Raw genomic sequence first — 15,519 nt, 5'->3', positions numbered from 1 at the left:
TGTGACAGAGCCCCCCGTGCCCCAAAGCACCCCCTGCCATGTTGAGGGCATGTGGTCTGATATGTGGTATGGTATAGTTCGTGGTGGGGGTGCTTTCTCAAGGTTCTCCCCAAAATCCCAAAGAGCCTGGTATGGATTGGGGGGGGAGACCCCCAAACCATTTTTGTCTTAATTTTTCATTGCCGGCAATTCTTTTTTTTTACATTCAGCTGTAAGCTGATGACTCATCAGTTGGTGCACTGATGATGCACCGGATGGTGATGTCACAAGGGGTAGGGACCACCATGTGACATCACCAGGTAGCCCCACCCCTTGCTTATTTAGGAAATGTCACCCGGCAGAGCAGCCCTTCAGTGGTCAGCTGTCATCGCGGGCAGAGCTTTTATTTCATGGATCTGCAATTTATTTTTTAATTTTTTTTTTTTTTATTTTTTTTTATTTTTCATTAAAGGACTTTTCAAAAACTTATGTTGCATTTTTATTTATTTTTTTAGACTTTTTTTGGTGAATGGGTAGGGGTACAATGTACCCCATACTCATTCACTGGGGGTCATCTTGTTAAAGGAGGCTTCCAGATTCCGATAAGCCCCCTGCCCGCAGACCCCCACTACCACCGCCCAGGGTTGTGGGGAAGGGGCCCTTGTCCCCATAAAAAGGAGGACAAGGTACTCTGGGGTGGGGGTGCCCCAAAGCATCCACTCCCCCACACTGAGGGCATGTGGCCTGGTATGGACCAGGGAGTGAGGAGTGCTCGCCCACCTCCCCTTTGATAAGTATTGTTTTTGGTCACTTTCAAAGTCCCACCCATCAAGGGTTTTCGTGTTTTTCCTTTTTATACATTGTACAGATGTGCCACTTTGCAGGCACACTAAGGAGACCCCCCAGGCACTATATTTAAAGGATTTTTTTAATTTTATTGTTTCACTTTAAGCATCATTAAAATCACTGCTCCTTTAAAAACAATTTTGTCTTTTTAATTGCATTGATATATGTACCCCAGGGCAGTACCCAGACCCTCCATACCCCTTTTTGTGGACAATTACTTACATATAAGCCTTTAAAATGGGGACTTTTGATTTCTCATGTTTTGCTCCCATAGAGTTCAATGGAGTTTGCGGTTGGGGGTCAAACTTTTCCCCTGTTCGGGAGTTCTGCTGTGAACCAAACAGAGGAGTGTGCAGCCCATCTCTAACCGGGACAAACCGAGAAGGTGAAAGACCCAAGTAAGGAACACAGACAGCTATTAAAATATGACAGGAGATATAACCCTTCCACACTCCATACAAAACAAAATTCTATGACTTAGGAAACATTTTACATTGATCTCTATCACACTAAATGTCTATAATATATATTTAGAGTCTCAAGCTAAGCGTTCTCCACATGTTAAGTCTCTGTGTTCCTCCAGCTTCTGGTCCAGAATCTTCTCAGAATGATCCTTCTCAGCTTGTTGCTGGCCTGGAAGATGACGGCGGCCTCCACCGATGAAGATAATAATTGTAAATTCCAAAAAACTATTGACAATGAGGAACTTGGAAGAAAATAAATCACTTGAGACCCGCAGAAGAATGTGAAGATGAGAAGTAAGAAGAAGATTGTCCTCAGTGCAGTGACATGAGCCTGAAGATTTGGACGTGTTGATCCAGAGTCGTTATTCTTCACCCTCCAGACGTGTCTGAGCAGAAAGGAGGAAGTGAGGAGCAGGCACAGAAGACTAAGGCAGAATGGAAGAATGACGCCTAGGAAGGTCATAGGAACAACATAGGAAAGACTGATACGGAACCTGTTACCAGAGGCTTCGGTGCTGTTCTCAGAAGACTGGATACTTTCTGCATTGACAACCCAGAACCACGGGACACTCACAATGATCACTCCAAGTGCTGTCAGGAATAGATGTTGACTACGGAAATTAGACACAATTCTCTTTACCCAGATGAAGAACCCATAGCTGAGATTGGTGATGGTGGTACAGTAATGAGCCGAGAGCCAGAAGGTCAACCAGAAGTTGTAATAGATTAGGAAGTAAATTGATATGTTCATAAATACAAATACTTGTTTAATATTAAAGGTTTCCAGAGAAAAGACGAAGATCATTCCCTCTATACTCATCACACACTGGAGGAGAATATTCACAATCCCCTTAGCCAGAAAGATCACATCGGTGGGACTCAACTTCCCTTTCTTTCTGATGATGTCCAGGTTACCCATCACAATACAAGTGTTAGAAGGGATTGCCAAGCCGAGTGCCAAGACTGAAGAGATCAAAGTAGATAATTCCAGAGACATCATGTTGAGGTTTGGTGTGATCTCCGGACAGAGATGACGGGACACGTCCAGTGATAGCAGACAGAATGATATAATTAGAGTTGTAATTATGGAAAAAGCCTTCAGAGATCCGTCTCATGATTGACTTTGCATAAATGTGATGGATTTCATTTCAATGCCGACATCTAAAGTACAGAACAACCCGTGTAATACAATCTCTGACTCATTTCCATTATACTGAAACAATTAACCAATTCAGAACTGGCAGCTTTATGTTTCTTAAGCTCCATACACACTATCAGATTGTCTGCTGATTTTTTCCATCAGATTTACCAAAACCATATAATATGAGGTCAAACCTTAGGGGTTTCAATGTGTATGCAATCACGCAGGCCCTTCTACTACATGGTTTTGGTAAACCTGAAGGAAAAAATCAGCAGACATTGTGATAGTGTATATGAGGCTTTATTGACTATTATATACACTCAGCACTATGATTATTATATACACTCAGCACTATGATTATTATATACACTGAGCACTATGACTATTATATACACTCAGCACTATGATTATTATATACACTCAGCACTATGATTATTATATACACTGAGCACTATGACTATTATATACACTCAGCACTATGACTATTATATATACTCAGCACTATGACTATTATATACACTCAGTACTATGACTATTATATACACTCAGCACTATGACTATTATATACACTCAGTACTATGACTATTATATACACTCAGCACTATGACTATTATATACACTCAGCACTATGACTATTATATACACTCAGCACTATGACTATTATATACACTCAGTACTATGACTATTATATACACTCAGTACTATGACTATTATATACACTCAGTACTATGACTATTATATACACTCAGCACTATGATTATTATATACACTCAGCACTATGACTATTATATACACTCAGCACTATGATTATTATATACACTCAGCACTATGACTATCATATACACTCAGTACTATGATTATTATATACACTGAGCACTATGACTATTATATACACTCAGCACTATGATTATTATATACACTGAGCACTATGACTATTATATACACTCAGCACTATGATTATTATATACACTCAGCACTATGACTATTATATACACTCAGTACTATGACTATTATATACACTCAGCACTATGACTATTATATACACTCAGCACTATGACTATTATATACACTCAGTACTATGACTATTATATACACTCAGCACTATGACTATTGATCTTCCAGTTTACAGTGAACATAGTCCCTCGTATCTCTACACTAAAACTATATTTTGGGAATAAAGCATGGTGACGTTATATATGAATTACATTTTTTTAATAATACATTTTATTTGATTTTACTCGGTACAGACACCCCGGGAGACAACATCTCCTAAACAAAACAAGAAGATGGTTGAGATACATGAGGGATGTGTAAACTAAGGATGAGCAGAACACCCCCCCCCCCCCCCCCCCGGTTTGGTTCGCACCAGAACCTGTGAACAGACCTAAACTTGGTGTGAACTTTAGAACCCTATTAAAGTCTATGGGACTCCAACGTTCAAAATCTAAAGTGCTAATTTTAAAGGCTAATATGCAAGTTATTGTCCTAAAAAGTGTTTGGGGACCCGGGTCCTGCCCCAGGGGACATGTATCAATGCAAAAAAAAAATTGAGGGTGACCACGCCCCCCTCTGATGTAACGGAAACCTGCGTTACATCAGAGGGAGGCGAGGTCACCCTCACGTCATTGGGGAAGCCCGGCTTTCCCCCCTGCATCAGAGGGGGCGGGGTCAGCTGATGGGTGGTCATATAAGAAATGTCAGGCTGCCGGGATCCCGGCAGTGTCTCCGGTGGAGACAGAAGATGGATGGATTCGCTGCGCTGGAGTGAGAGATCACCCGTCACTGAATCAGATCAGCCATCGCTGGACCCCGGAGAGATGATCATCCATCGCTGGATAGCAAGAGTGGATTACCACCGCCGGGATCTTTTTTTTATTTATTTTTTATTTTTAATAAAGGACTTTTTCAAAAGTGTGTTTGTCTTTTTTAACATTCTTTACACTTTCTTTGTACCCCCTTTCCATTTCAAACAGGGGGAGGGGCCGGGATCTGGCGGTACCCTTGTTAAAGGGGGCTTCCAGATTCTGATAAGCCTCCCGCCCGCAGTTCCCCACAACCACCGGCCAGGGTTATGAGGATGAGGCCCTTGTCCCCATCAACATGGGGACATGGTGCTTTGAGGGGTCACAGACCCCCAAAGCATCCTCCCAATGTTGAGGGCATGTGGCCTGGTACGGGAGATGGGGGGCACTCTCTCGTGCCCCCCTCTTTTCCTACGGCCTGCGGATAAAGGGTCTTGTATGGATTTTTAGGGGACCCCATGCCATTTTTTTTTTATTTGAGTTCCCCTTAATATCCATAGCAGACTTGAAGGGCCTGGTAATTGAATTTGGGGGAACCCCACGCTTTTTCTTTTTTATCAATGACTTTCATGGAGTGTTCTCTGTATTACGGGGAGCTGACAATTCATTATAGCCGCGAGTGATTTTAACTAGATGCCGACCGCCGGCCGTCAAATGACGGCCAGGCGGCGCACCTATTGTGGCGGGAGGACGTCATATGACGTTCTCCCGTTTAAACAGGGGATGCGCGCGATCGTGCGTGCTCATCCCTGTTTTTTCGGTGGCGGCGTGTCACGGAGACACCGCTCGCCACCGAAGGGGGTGAACAGCCATTGGTTATGGCTGTTTTCCACGTGATCGGCCGTGATGAAGTCACGGCTGATCTCAGATGGTCACACCCCGAACGTGCACGGCGCATGCGCGCGATCGCTAGCGCGCTGCACGTGCACGTCGGTGGCGGCGTGTTCCCCGGGAACACTGCTCGTCACCGCCGCTGGTAAACAGTCATTGGCCGGCTGTTTACCCACGTGATCGGCTGTGATCCTTTCACAGCCGATCACTAAAATGTAAACAAACCGCGGTAACGGGATGTTACCTGGTTCTCCTCCTCACACACCGATCGTGTGTGAGGAGGAGATTGCGGTAACATCTCGTTACCGCATACAGTGTACACCGATCATACTGATTGCCCCCCCTTCAATAAAGAGGACCTGTCACCACCCCTCATAGTACCTGTCAATCACAGTCCATCAGAGTACCTGTCACAGTCCATCAGAGTATTTGAGTACCTGTCCCAGCCCATCAGAGTACCTGAGTACCTGTCCCAGCCCATCAGAGTACCCGAGTACCTGTCCTGGCCCATCAGAGTACCCGAGTACCTGTCCCGGCCCATCAGAGTACCCGAGTACCTGTCACGGCCCATCAGAGTACCCGAGTACCTGTCACGGCACATCAGAGTACCCGAGTACCTGTCACGGCATATCAGAGTACCCGAGTACCTGTCACGGGACATCAGAGTACCAGAGTACGTGTCACGGCCCATCAGGGTACCCGAGTACCTGTCACGGCCCATCAGGGTACCCGAGTACCTGTCACAGTCCATCAGGGTACCCGAGTACCTGTCACAGCCCATCTGAGTACCCAAGTACCTGTCACAGTCCATTAGAGTACCGAGTACCTGTCACAGTCCATTAGAGTACCGAGTACCTGTCACAGTCCATTAGAGTACCGAGTACCTGTCACAGTCCATTCGAGTACCGAGTACCTGTCACAGTCCATTCGAGTACCGAGTACCTGTCCCAGCCCATCAGAGTACCCGAGTACCTGTCCCGGCCCATCAGAGTACCCGAGTACCTGTCACGGCCCATCAGAGTACCCGAGTACCTGTCACGGCCCATCAGAGTACCCGAGTACCTGTCACAGTTCATCTGAGTACCCGAGTACCTGTCACAGTCCATATGAGTACCTGTCACCGCCCTTCAGAGTACCCAAATACCAGTCACCAAACCATCAGAGTACCTGTCACCAGGCCATCAGAGTACCTGAGTACTTGTCACCAGGCCATCAGAGTACCCGAGTACCTATCACCAGGCCATCAGAGTACCCGAGTACCTGTCACCCGGCCATCAGAGTACCCGAGTACCTGTCACCAGGCCATCAGAGTACCCGAGTACCTGTCACCAGGCCATCAGAGTACCCGAGTACCTGTCACCAGGCCATCAGAGTACCCGAGTACCTGTCACCAGGCCATCAGAGTACCCGAGTACCTGTCACCAGACCATCAGAGTACCCGAGTACCTGTCACGGCCCATCAGAGTACCCGAGTACCTGTCACCAGGCCATCAGAGTACCCGAGTACCTGTCACCAGACCATCAGAGTACCCGAGTACCTGTCACCAGGCCATCAGAGTACCCGAGTACCTGTCACCAGGCCATCAGAGTACCCGAGTACCTGTCACCAGGCCATCAGAGTACCCGAGTACCTGTTACCAGGCCATCAGAGTACCCGAGTACCTATCTCCAGCCCATCAGAGTACCCGAGTACCTATTTGCAGCCCATGTCTCATAGAATATACGTTGGGGTGTTTGCTTTCCAAAATGGGGTCATTTTGTGGGTAATTTCACTGTCCTGGTGGTCCAGGACCTTCAAAAGTGTGATGGGTAGGAATGAAATGAGATGTGTCATTTATGCTCCTAGAACGCCTGAACGTACTACTTCAATGTTCGGCCTCTCTATGTGGCCAGGCTGTGTAAAAGTCCTACACATGTGGTATCACCATACTCGGGAGGAGTAGCAGAATGTATTTTGGGGTGTAATTTTTGCTATATACATGCTATGTGTTAGAAATATCTTATAAATTGACAATTTTGTGTAAAAAAAAAATGCGTTTTAATTTTTTTCCACATATTCCAAAAACTTCTGGAAAAAAATTAACCATTCAAAAGACTCATTATGCCTCACAGATTATACGTTGGGGTGTTAGCTTTCCAAAATGGGGTCATTTTATGGGAAATTCCATTGTCCTGGTACTCCAGGGACTTCAAAAGTGTAATAGGTGGTTGAGAAATGAGATGCGTAATTTTTGCTCGTAGAACGTCTGAAGGTACTACATCAATGTTAGTGCTCTGTATGTGGCCAGGCTGTGTAAAAGTCTCACACATGTGGTATCGCCGTACTCGGGAAGAGTAGCAGAATGTATTTTGGGGTGTAATTTGTTGTATACATATGCTGTGTGTGAGAAATAACCCGATAATATGACAATTTAGTAAAAAAAAAAAAAAAAAAAATCTTCATTTTGCAAAGAATTGTGGGAAAAAATGACAACTTAAAAAAACTCACCATGCTACTTACTTAATACCTTGGGATGTCTACTTTGTAAAAAGGGGTCATTTGGGGGGTATTTGCACTTTCCTGACTTGTTAGTGTCTCAAGAAATGAGATACACCTGATGTACTGAAGGCCTGATCAGAAGTGATCAATTTTCAGTGATTGGCACCATAGTTTGTAGACTCTATAACTTTCACAAAGACCAAATAATATATACTAATGTGGGTTATTTTTACCAAAGATATGTAGCAGTATAAATTTTAGCCAAAATTTATGAAGAAAAATTACTAATTAGCATACGTTTTATTTTATTTATAGCACAAAAAATAAAAAACCCACTAGTGATTAAATACCACTAAAAGAAAGCTCTATTTGTATGGAAAAACAGAAACAAGTTTCATTTGGGTACAGTGTTGGATGTCTGAGTAATTGTCATTCAAACTGTGAGAGCGCTGAAAGCTGAAAATTGGTCTGGTCAGGAAGGGGGTGTAACTGCACTGTATTGAGGTGGTTAAATGACTTTTTTTCCTGCAGAAATGACACTTTGTGCAGGGACAGTTCTAAGCACGGGAAACATGCGCCCCTTCACAGGCATACTATAGACACCCCCCAGGTACGAAATTTAAAGGAATATTACACTTTTATTGTTTCACTTTAATCATTATTAGAATCACTGCTCCCGAAAAAAATGGCAATTTTTAAAACCTTTTTTTTGCATTGATACATGTCCCTCTAGAGGACATGTATCAATGCAAAAAAATTATGGGAACATTGGGTTAGTCTGGATGGGTAGGTGTCTATAAATAAATGATGAGAGGTCTAATTTCTTTTGAGCCTCCCTCCACACAATAATAGTGACTCTCAATAATAAATCGCGTTGAAGTGTGGTTGGAAGTTGCTTCAGTTTGCTGTGCAACAACACCCTCAGAGAATAAAGAAGTCCCATTTGTGATTTGAGGATCCAGTTTTAGTAGCAGGATTAGGAAGATATCCAGTCTAGCCCTATGCGAAGCAGACAGGACAAATTGCACAGCCTAAAATTGGGAAAGTTTTCACCTCCTTCACTTCTGTGGATGTAAAGTCTGTCTAATGCAGGCCATACACGGGTCGAATTCCGAACAAATTTTCTTTTAAAAATCAGAAAATTCATTTTTTTGTGATCCGATGGCGCCACCATTGATTTTCGAAATTTGGCTGACCAAGCCTTCAATTTCACCTCATGCTGCTACAGAAAAGAATTTTCTTTTCTCTCCGTAAAAAAATGTATTTTCTTATTACATTTCTCGCACGATTTTCCCATCATTGATTAGAAAATCGTTAGTTTTTCAAAAAATTTCCAACATGTCCGATTCCTCAAATTTGATTTCCGCACGAAAATCGGCTGTTGCTGCCACCCCGCTAATGGTGAGAAATTCATACGAAAGTTCTTAGATACGATTTTCAAAGAAAATTCTTTCGAAATTCGAATCGTGTGTGGCCGACAATAAGCTATTTGTGGTTTCCTGTTATGCCACAAAAAGGAAGTGACTGTCTTCTTCAACAAATTGACATCTTTATGTTTCAATAGGAGGGGGGTAGTTTGGAGCGGGTATACCAATTAAGCAAAGCTCACCATTTTAAACAAATGACATCTTCCCAGAAGTGAGGGGGGTAAATCTATCCAGGTATCCAATTAATGAACAATTTTCTGTATTAGAAGCGGAAAGTAGAGAGCGTATAGATAAGAAGGATGTTTCCCTATCTTTATGCCGAGGTGAGTAATGCCGCCGTTGGTTATAGAGAAGGGGGATGTCTCAAGTAAGGGTCTAGACTGGGAGACCCCTAAGGGTAGTATTTTGCTTTTATTGTAATTAATGCGGAGGTCTGAACATTGATGGAACTCATCAAAGGTGATTTTTTTTTAGTGATCATGTCAAATGTAGTGTAACGCTACCCCTGTGAGGGCCGCTTGCTGAATATGTACCCCACTGGTTGCCCCAACCTTGCCTGTCCTCCGACACCTCTGACACCCTGGGTTCAGACATTATTGCTGATGATCAAAATGATTAGAGACACATACACAAGTTTAAGTGAAATTGTTGGGTCTTATTTACTGCAAGGCTATAAGCATTAGATTCCACTAACATAAACGTAGCTAGTGGTGGTTGGTGGGTTCTTCTTTTGGGGGGTCGGCAATCAAATAACACCCCCCGAGTCTCTGTCAGCACATCCCCCCCCCACCGCTGGGTGGCACGGCTCTGACAACACCCCTGGTGCGGGGCTGTGGTTTCCACTTCTGGATTACGGGCAGTGGCAGCTTCTCAAGCTTCCTCTGCCGTGTGTCTCCTCTTCCGCCAAAGTGCCAAGCATCCAATAGGCCAATCAGGAAACAGGTTTCACAACCTGCTCCTAATTGGTGGGGGGGGGGGCCTTGGTGTGAAAATAGCGAGAATTAATTCGCTATTGTCACATAACTGGGTGGGCTCGGAGCTCAATGCTCTGTGCTCCAGGGCCACCCCTTTTTGAAGCCTTTTAGAGCCTCTGGCTCTAATCGGGTGCTTAAAAAAAACTTGCCAACATTGGAATCCATGGTGTGGCGCTCTGATATGTAGATCAGGGTGCCGGACGCATGGATAGGGGAGAGGGCTCCCATGCGCCCTCTGTGGATGGGCCACCACTCCTTGGAAAAGATTCACCAAAACAAATAACAGAAATGATATATGACAGTAGAACAGAAACAAGAAGTGATTGCAGGATTTAAAGACTTCTCAACAGTACACGGCTTAGTTAGAAACCTCTGTGAAAAGGCAGGAGGAGGAGGGCAGAGGGATGACCATTCTTACGTCAAACCACTCCCTTCTGTGCCTCAACTTCACAGGCCAGATAGAACAGAAAGTTACAACACTGTCCTCAGATTAATGGAACTATTACTCTTAAAGCGTATGTGTGCTGTGTTTCATTTGGCCCTGTGAAATACCTGACTAATCCTGCCTGGTTCTGCACTCCACTTTGTAAACTGACCACGGTTTATCATGGGCGCTGAACCCTGACACCGTGGTCAGTTTACGTGCCTCCATCATCCGTAGCTCTCCTCTCTGCTCTCCCCCTGTCCTCTCCCCCCTCCCCTCCCTGCCTGTCAGCTCATGACAGTGCCCCTCCCTTCCTGCTGCTGAAATAAATTTTAATGCTTTATATAATCCTGTGTGTTTCCTAATCCTGTGTGCCCCTGTCTCTGTGCTTTATTAAAAAAAATGGTATCTATACCTGATTTCAGAGCGCCGCTTGGCACTCACGTGACCGACTGGCTCTCTCCTCTTCTCCTCTCCTCATCCTGACTGGGATTTTCGGCCCCTCCTGCTCTAGCTGTCAGTTCGGGAGATGGGAGAGCAAGCTGGTCACGTGAGCGCCGAGCGGGCGTTTTTAAATCAGGTATAGATGACATTTTTTAAATAAAGCACAGACACTGGGGAACTCAGGATTATATAAATATATGACAATGGCTTAACAACCACTTTAAGTACCTAAATCTGCTTAATTAGCAAATATAGTCCTGGGATAGGTATTTATGCTTATGACACTAATTGATCAGTCCTTCAGTGGGGGGGGGGGGGGATATGTTGTAGTCCCTCAGAAGGAAGAAGCCTTTGGTCTTCAGTTAGCTCTTTAGTGAAGTACTTGAAATATCCTGGTGAGCAGAAGACGATGAAGTGGCCTGCACATTCGCTCTGCACATTCTTGTCACCTGCATTTCTGCTCTGCACATTCTTGTCACCTGCATTTCTGCTCTGCACATTCTTGTCACCTGCATTACCGCCATGTGCTTTCTTGTCACCTTCATTACAGCTCTGCACATTCTTGTCACCTTCATTACTGCTCTGCACATTCTTGTCACCTTCATTACTGCTCTGCACTTTCTTCTTACCACCATGCTTGCTCTGAATTTTCTTTGGAGCCATACTGGATGTCCGGTACAGTACAGTACAGTATGTGATAAAAAAGCTCCCAAAAAAAAGCCTTACAGCAAGTGTGTACAGGGATGTACAGTACAGTGCTGTACAGTATGTGCCAAAAAGCACACCAAAAAGCTTCTCAACCCTTCTCAATACTGTAAAGCCCCGTACACACGAGAGGACTTATGTCCGACAGACTTCCGAAGGAGTTCCGTCGGAGTTCTGCCGGAGTTCCGACAGAGTTCTGGCGGACTTTTCGGCTGAGCGGACCTGGCCACACACAATCACACTAAACTCCGACGGATTCGAACGTGATGACGTACGACCGGACTCGAATAAGGAAGTTCATAGCCAGTAGCCAATAGCTGCCCTAGCGTCGGTTTTAGTCCGTCGGAATAGCACACACACGAGCGGATTTTTCGAAGGGACCGGGTCCGGCGGAGTTCCTTCGGAAAAATTTGAAGCATGTTTCATTTCTAAAGTCCTTCAGACTTTGGCGAGTCAAAAGTCCGTTGCAGCCCAAACACGATCGAATAGTCTGACGGAATCAGTCCGTCGGACTTTGGATGTTGAAAAGTCCGCTCGTGTGTACGGGGCTTTAGTGTCTTCACAGTACACGTTCAGTGTCTCTCTGTGACCGCAATCTCACCTACAAGAAGTCGCGACTACATGTCAGAGCGGGGAAGATGGCCGCGGCTCGTGTTCATGAACCGAAGCGGAGTTTGTGTACCGAAGGAAATTTTTGTGAACTCTTCTGTTCGCGAACTGAATCGTTCATGAACCAAGGTATTACTGTAGTTGGAATGTACAAACGGGGGGTTTAAAGTAGAAACTGTCCTATGAAATTCAGCTGGTCATGAGGTTGTTGTTCTGTTTGAAGAAGAGTTGGACAAAATGTCCTTTGAATCTTTCTTTCATGAAACATTCATCTGATAACTCCATGTCATTAGGAAAACAGGTAACCAAAGCTCGTAGACTATTTGCACTGGTCAGGCTCTCATAACTAATGTTCTCTGCATTTGCAGAACACAAATCCATGAGCACACTGCAGGTACACAAGTCTCCGGAATGTCTTTTGCTGTGGAGACCCTCGTGGCCATAGTCAATGTTCTACAACTCGGGATAAAAAGATTCAAGGGGTAGGGTTGGTTTCCTCTACGGCTCTCACAGTGTCAGGACCTGGTTCACCTGCTGGTTGGCACTGTGCTTCCAATAGGGGAAGGTTGTAGTTTCGGTATCCACCAGCGGTGTAAGAAAACGGGGGGGGGGGGGGGGTGATTACACAAATAATAATACAGATGTTATTAAATAATATCAATATTATTAATCACTGTTATTTTGAGTAGGGTAAGTAGGTCAGCAATGAAACACGCAACACAAGCTGTAGGTGAAAACGATTATATTGTACCCAAAATTACCCATAAACAGCTCAGTCTCTGAAAAGAAATATTACATAAATCAATACTTTAGAGGTATAAACATTACAGATGCACATTAACAGCAACGCTCAATGCTGGCAAATATTACAGCCTCTATATCAATGAAGAGAAATATTTATAAAAAAATATAGAAGGAGAAAGACTAACATTGGGTGGACTTTATACGGCACATGAGTATTCAATCTAAAAAGTATTAGAAATATTTTATTATTTAATTATCAAACAATCACATAGGTACAGCAATTATTTAAATAAAACATAGTGTTGATTGACCCATATTGCCTGACCACTGATATTCTCCTGAAGAAGCGCTAAATTAGCGCGGAACATGACGCGCTATCGTGCTAACTAAAAATACGGACCCACACACCTGACACCACTCTCTGAGACTCTGAATATTTTCCTACTATTGGAGACCAAACTAATGGCTTCGTATTGCTAATTGTTGTATTATATACCTTATTGGAGAATATCAGTGGTCAGGCAATATGGATCAAGCAACACAAAGTTTTATTTAAATAATTGCTGTACCTATGTGATTGTTTTATGTATACGATATGTTTGATAATTAAATAATAAAATATTTCTAATACTTTTTAGATTGAATACTCATGTGCTGTATAAAGTCCACCTAATATTAGTCTTTCTCCTTCTGTAATCCATATCAGGATGTTGGCACATTAATATCGGTGTTTTCGTAGTGTCACCCTACGATACATACTATCTTTTTTAGACATCTTTATTCTTATAAAAAAATATAGTCCAGCAATCATAAACTGGAAAGATATCTGGCTCCTTTAATATTACCCCTGTTCATAATCAGCCTCCAAGTCTCTTGTCCAGCTTCCCCTCAAGTCTCTCCAGCAGCTCCTCAGTCAAGCTCCCCCATCAAGCTCCCAGTCAAGCTTCCGTCAGGGTCTCCCCCTGTCCTCTCTGGCCTTCAATCAGAGTTTACCAGCTACTCCTCCATCAATCTCCCCTCAAGTCTTCAGCTCGCTGCAAGCCCAGCCTTTGGCTATTCTTATACAAATTCCCTTCTATTCACTATCACTGAGAAGTCCTCCATTTGGTCCAAATGGTACAATTAAATCTTTTTCAAGAAAGTGATTGGTTGGAACTCAAGCCTAATTGGCTATGATGCTTAACCGATATCAATAGAGTCATCGTGTCTGAATCTAGCTTTGAATATTTACAAGTTCATTAGCCTATCTCCTGATATAAACAGTCAACCAACATTGCATCCCAAAGCCTCAGGAGCTATGGTGCTGAGTAGACTGCAAAATAGCCACTACCTATATTCAACAACCCACCAAAGGGTAAACATAATTACCATGCATATCATTTGGCTTTAGCATGCTATTGAGGGCACCAAACATAAGCTTTTGTCCTCTGAGAGACAGGAGACTGTCTTGACAGTCTTGTAAACACAAATTAGGCCCATATCTCATAAAGATCCCATTAAAATATATTACGTAATCTTTTCCCTATACATACAGTATATTTTGTGATCCTTAGACAAAAAGGCATGCTGTTGAGGCTCAGCTTATTCAGGGAATGAGGTTAAGATAGAAGTGTCCGCTTCTGTGGGAGTGCTGGCGGGGAGTGGAGCTCGTCCCGTCTCCTGTGGCAGCTAGAGAGAACTCTCCCCATGACTAAGCTCCGGGGGGCAGGGCGAAACATTTTGGGCGTGGCCTGGTGGGAGCCCGGGCTGAGGTTGTCACTTCACTGACTACTCGCGTGGGTGTGCGGCATTGGGGGATTTTCTCCACTTTATAGCTTATATAGTATATTTTACTGGCTATTGTAATTTCTTACAGTGGGTGTCTCCCAGCTCCTAGCAGATCCCAGTAATCAGTTTCCACCTGATTTTGGCTACTGGCTGAGTATTTAATCCTTCCTCTATTATTACACTTTGCTCCAGTGTTTTGTTTGACTGCCAGATACTGCTAGCCGTTTATCCTGTTCCTGTCCTTGATTATGCTCTTTGCCTTGTATCTATAGCCTTGACCCTGATGCCTTGTTCCTACCCCCTCTTGTTCCTGATCCCAGTTATGAACCCCCCTTCCTATACGTTCCATGCACATCCAGTTTTACCCTCCTAGCAGCCAGCTTATCCCAATAATCAGTTTCTACCCGATACTGGCCGCTGGGTGGGTATTTTGCCCCCCCCCCCACTCCAGTGTTTTGCTGCTAGGTTCTGTTTGTACCTATACCCTGTACCAAGCTGCCCTGTACCCATTCCTCCTTGTACTTGATCCCAGTCTTGGTTCCTCCCTCCTATATGTTCCCTGCACCTCCAGTTTCACCCTCCCAGCAGCCAGCAGATAAGTGTAATCAGTTTCCACCTAATGTTTAGGTCCTTCCCTACTATTGCCTCTCAATCCAATGTTTTTATGCTGTCAGATTCTGTTTCCTAAAAAAAGAGAAGGGGCAGGGTTAGTGGGACTTTATATGAGGTAACAAATGGGTAAATTCATCTACCTCCATCCCTGTTATATGCAAAGAATTTGCAACATTGGCAAAAGGAATGTTGGGACTTTATATGAAGCGCAGCTAAGAAGATAAAGGTTAAAATCACGTGATCATGGGCTCCAGACATATAAACATTACGT

General features: G+C 44.0%; 1 protein-coding gene across 1 annotated transcript; it reads right to left on the bottom strand.

Moving 5' to 3' along the window:
- Nucleotides 1-1,386: 1,386 nt before the first annotated feature.
- Nucleotides 1,387-2,289, bottom strand: LOC143925223 (taste receptor type 2 member 40-like). Its single transcript, XM_077449818.1, has one exon. The coding sequence runs from the start codon at nucleotides 2,287-2,289 to the stop codon at nucleotides 1,387-1,389; it is 903 nt and encodes a 300-aa protein (XP_077305944.1).
- Nucleotides 2,290-15,519: the final 13,230 nt, after the last annotated feature.

This window comes from Lithobates pipiens, unplaced genomic scaffold, assembly GCF_037356315.1.
Source record: "Lithobates pipiens isolate NorthernLeopardFrog02 unplaced genomic scaffold, aLitPip1_a1.2 Scaffold_22, whole genome shotgun sequence".
In the NCBI taxonomy this organism is placed as follows: Eukaryota; Metazoa; Chordata; class Amphibia; order Anura; family Ranidae; genus Lithobates; species Lithobates pipiens.
The sequence above is the reverse complement of the archived record's forward strand: the minus strand, read 5'-3'. Positions and strand labels throughout refer to the sequence as shown.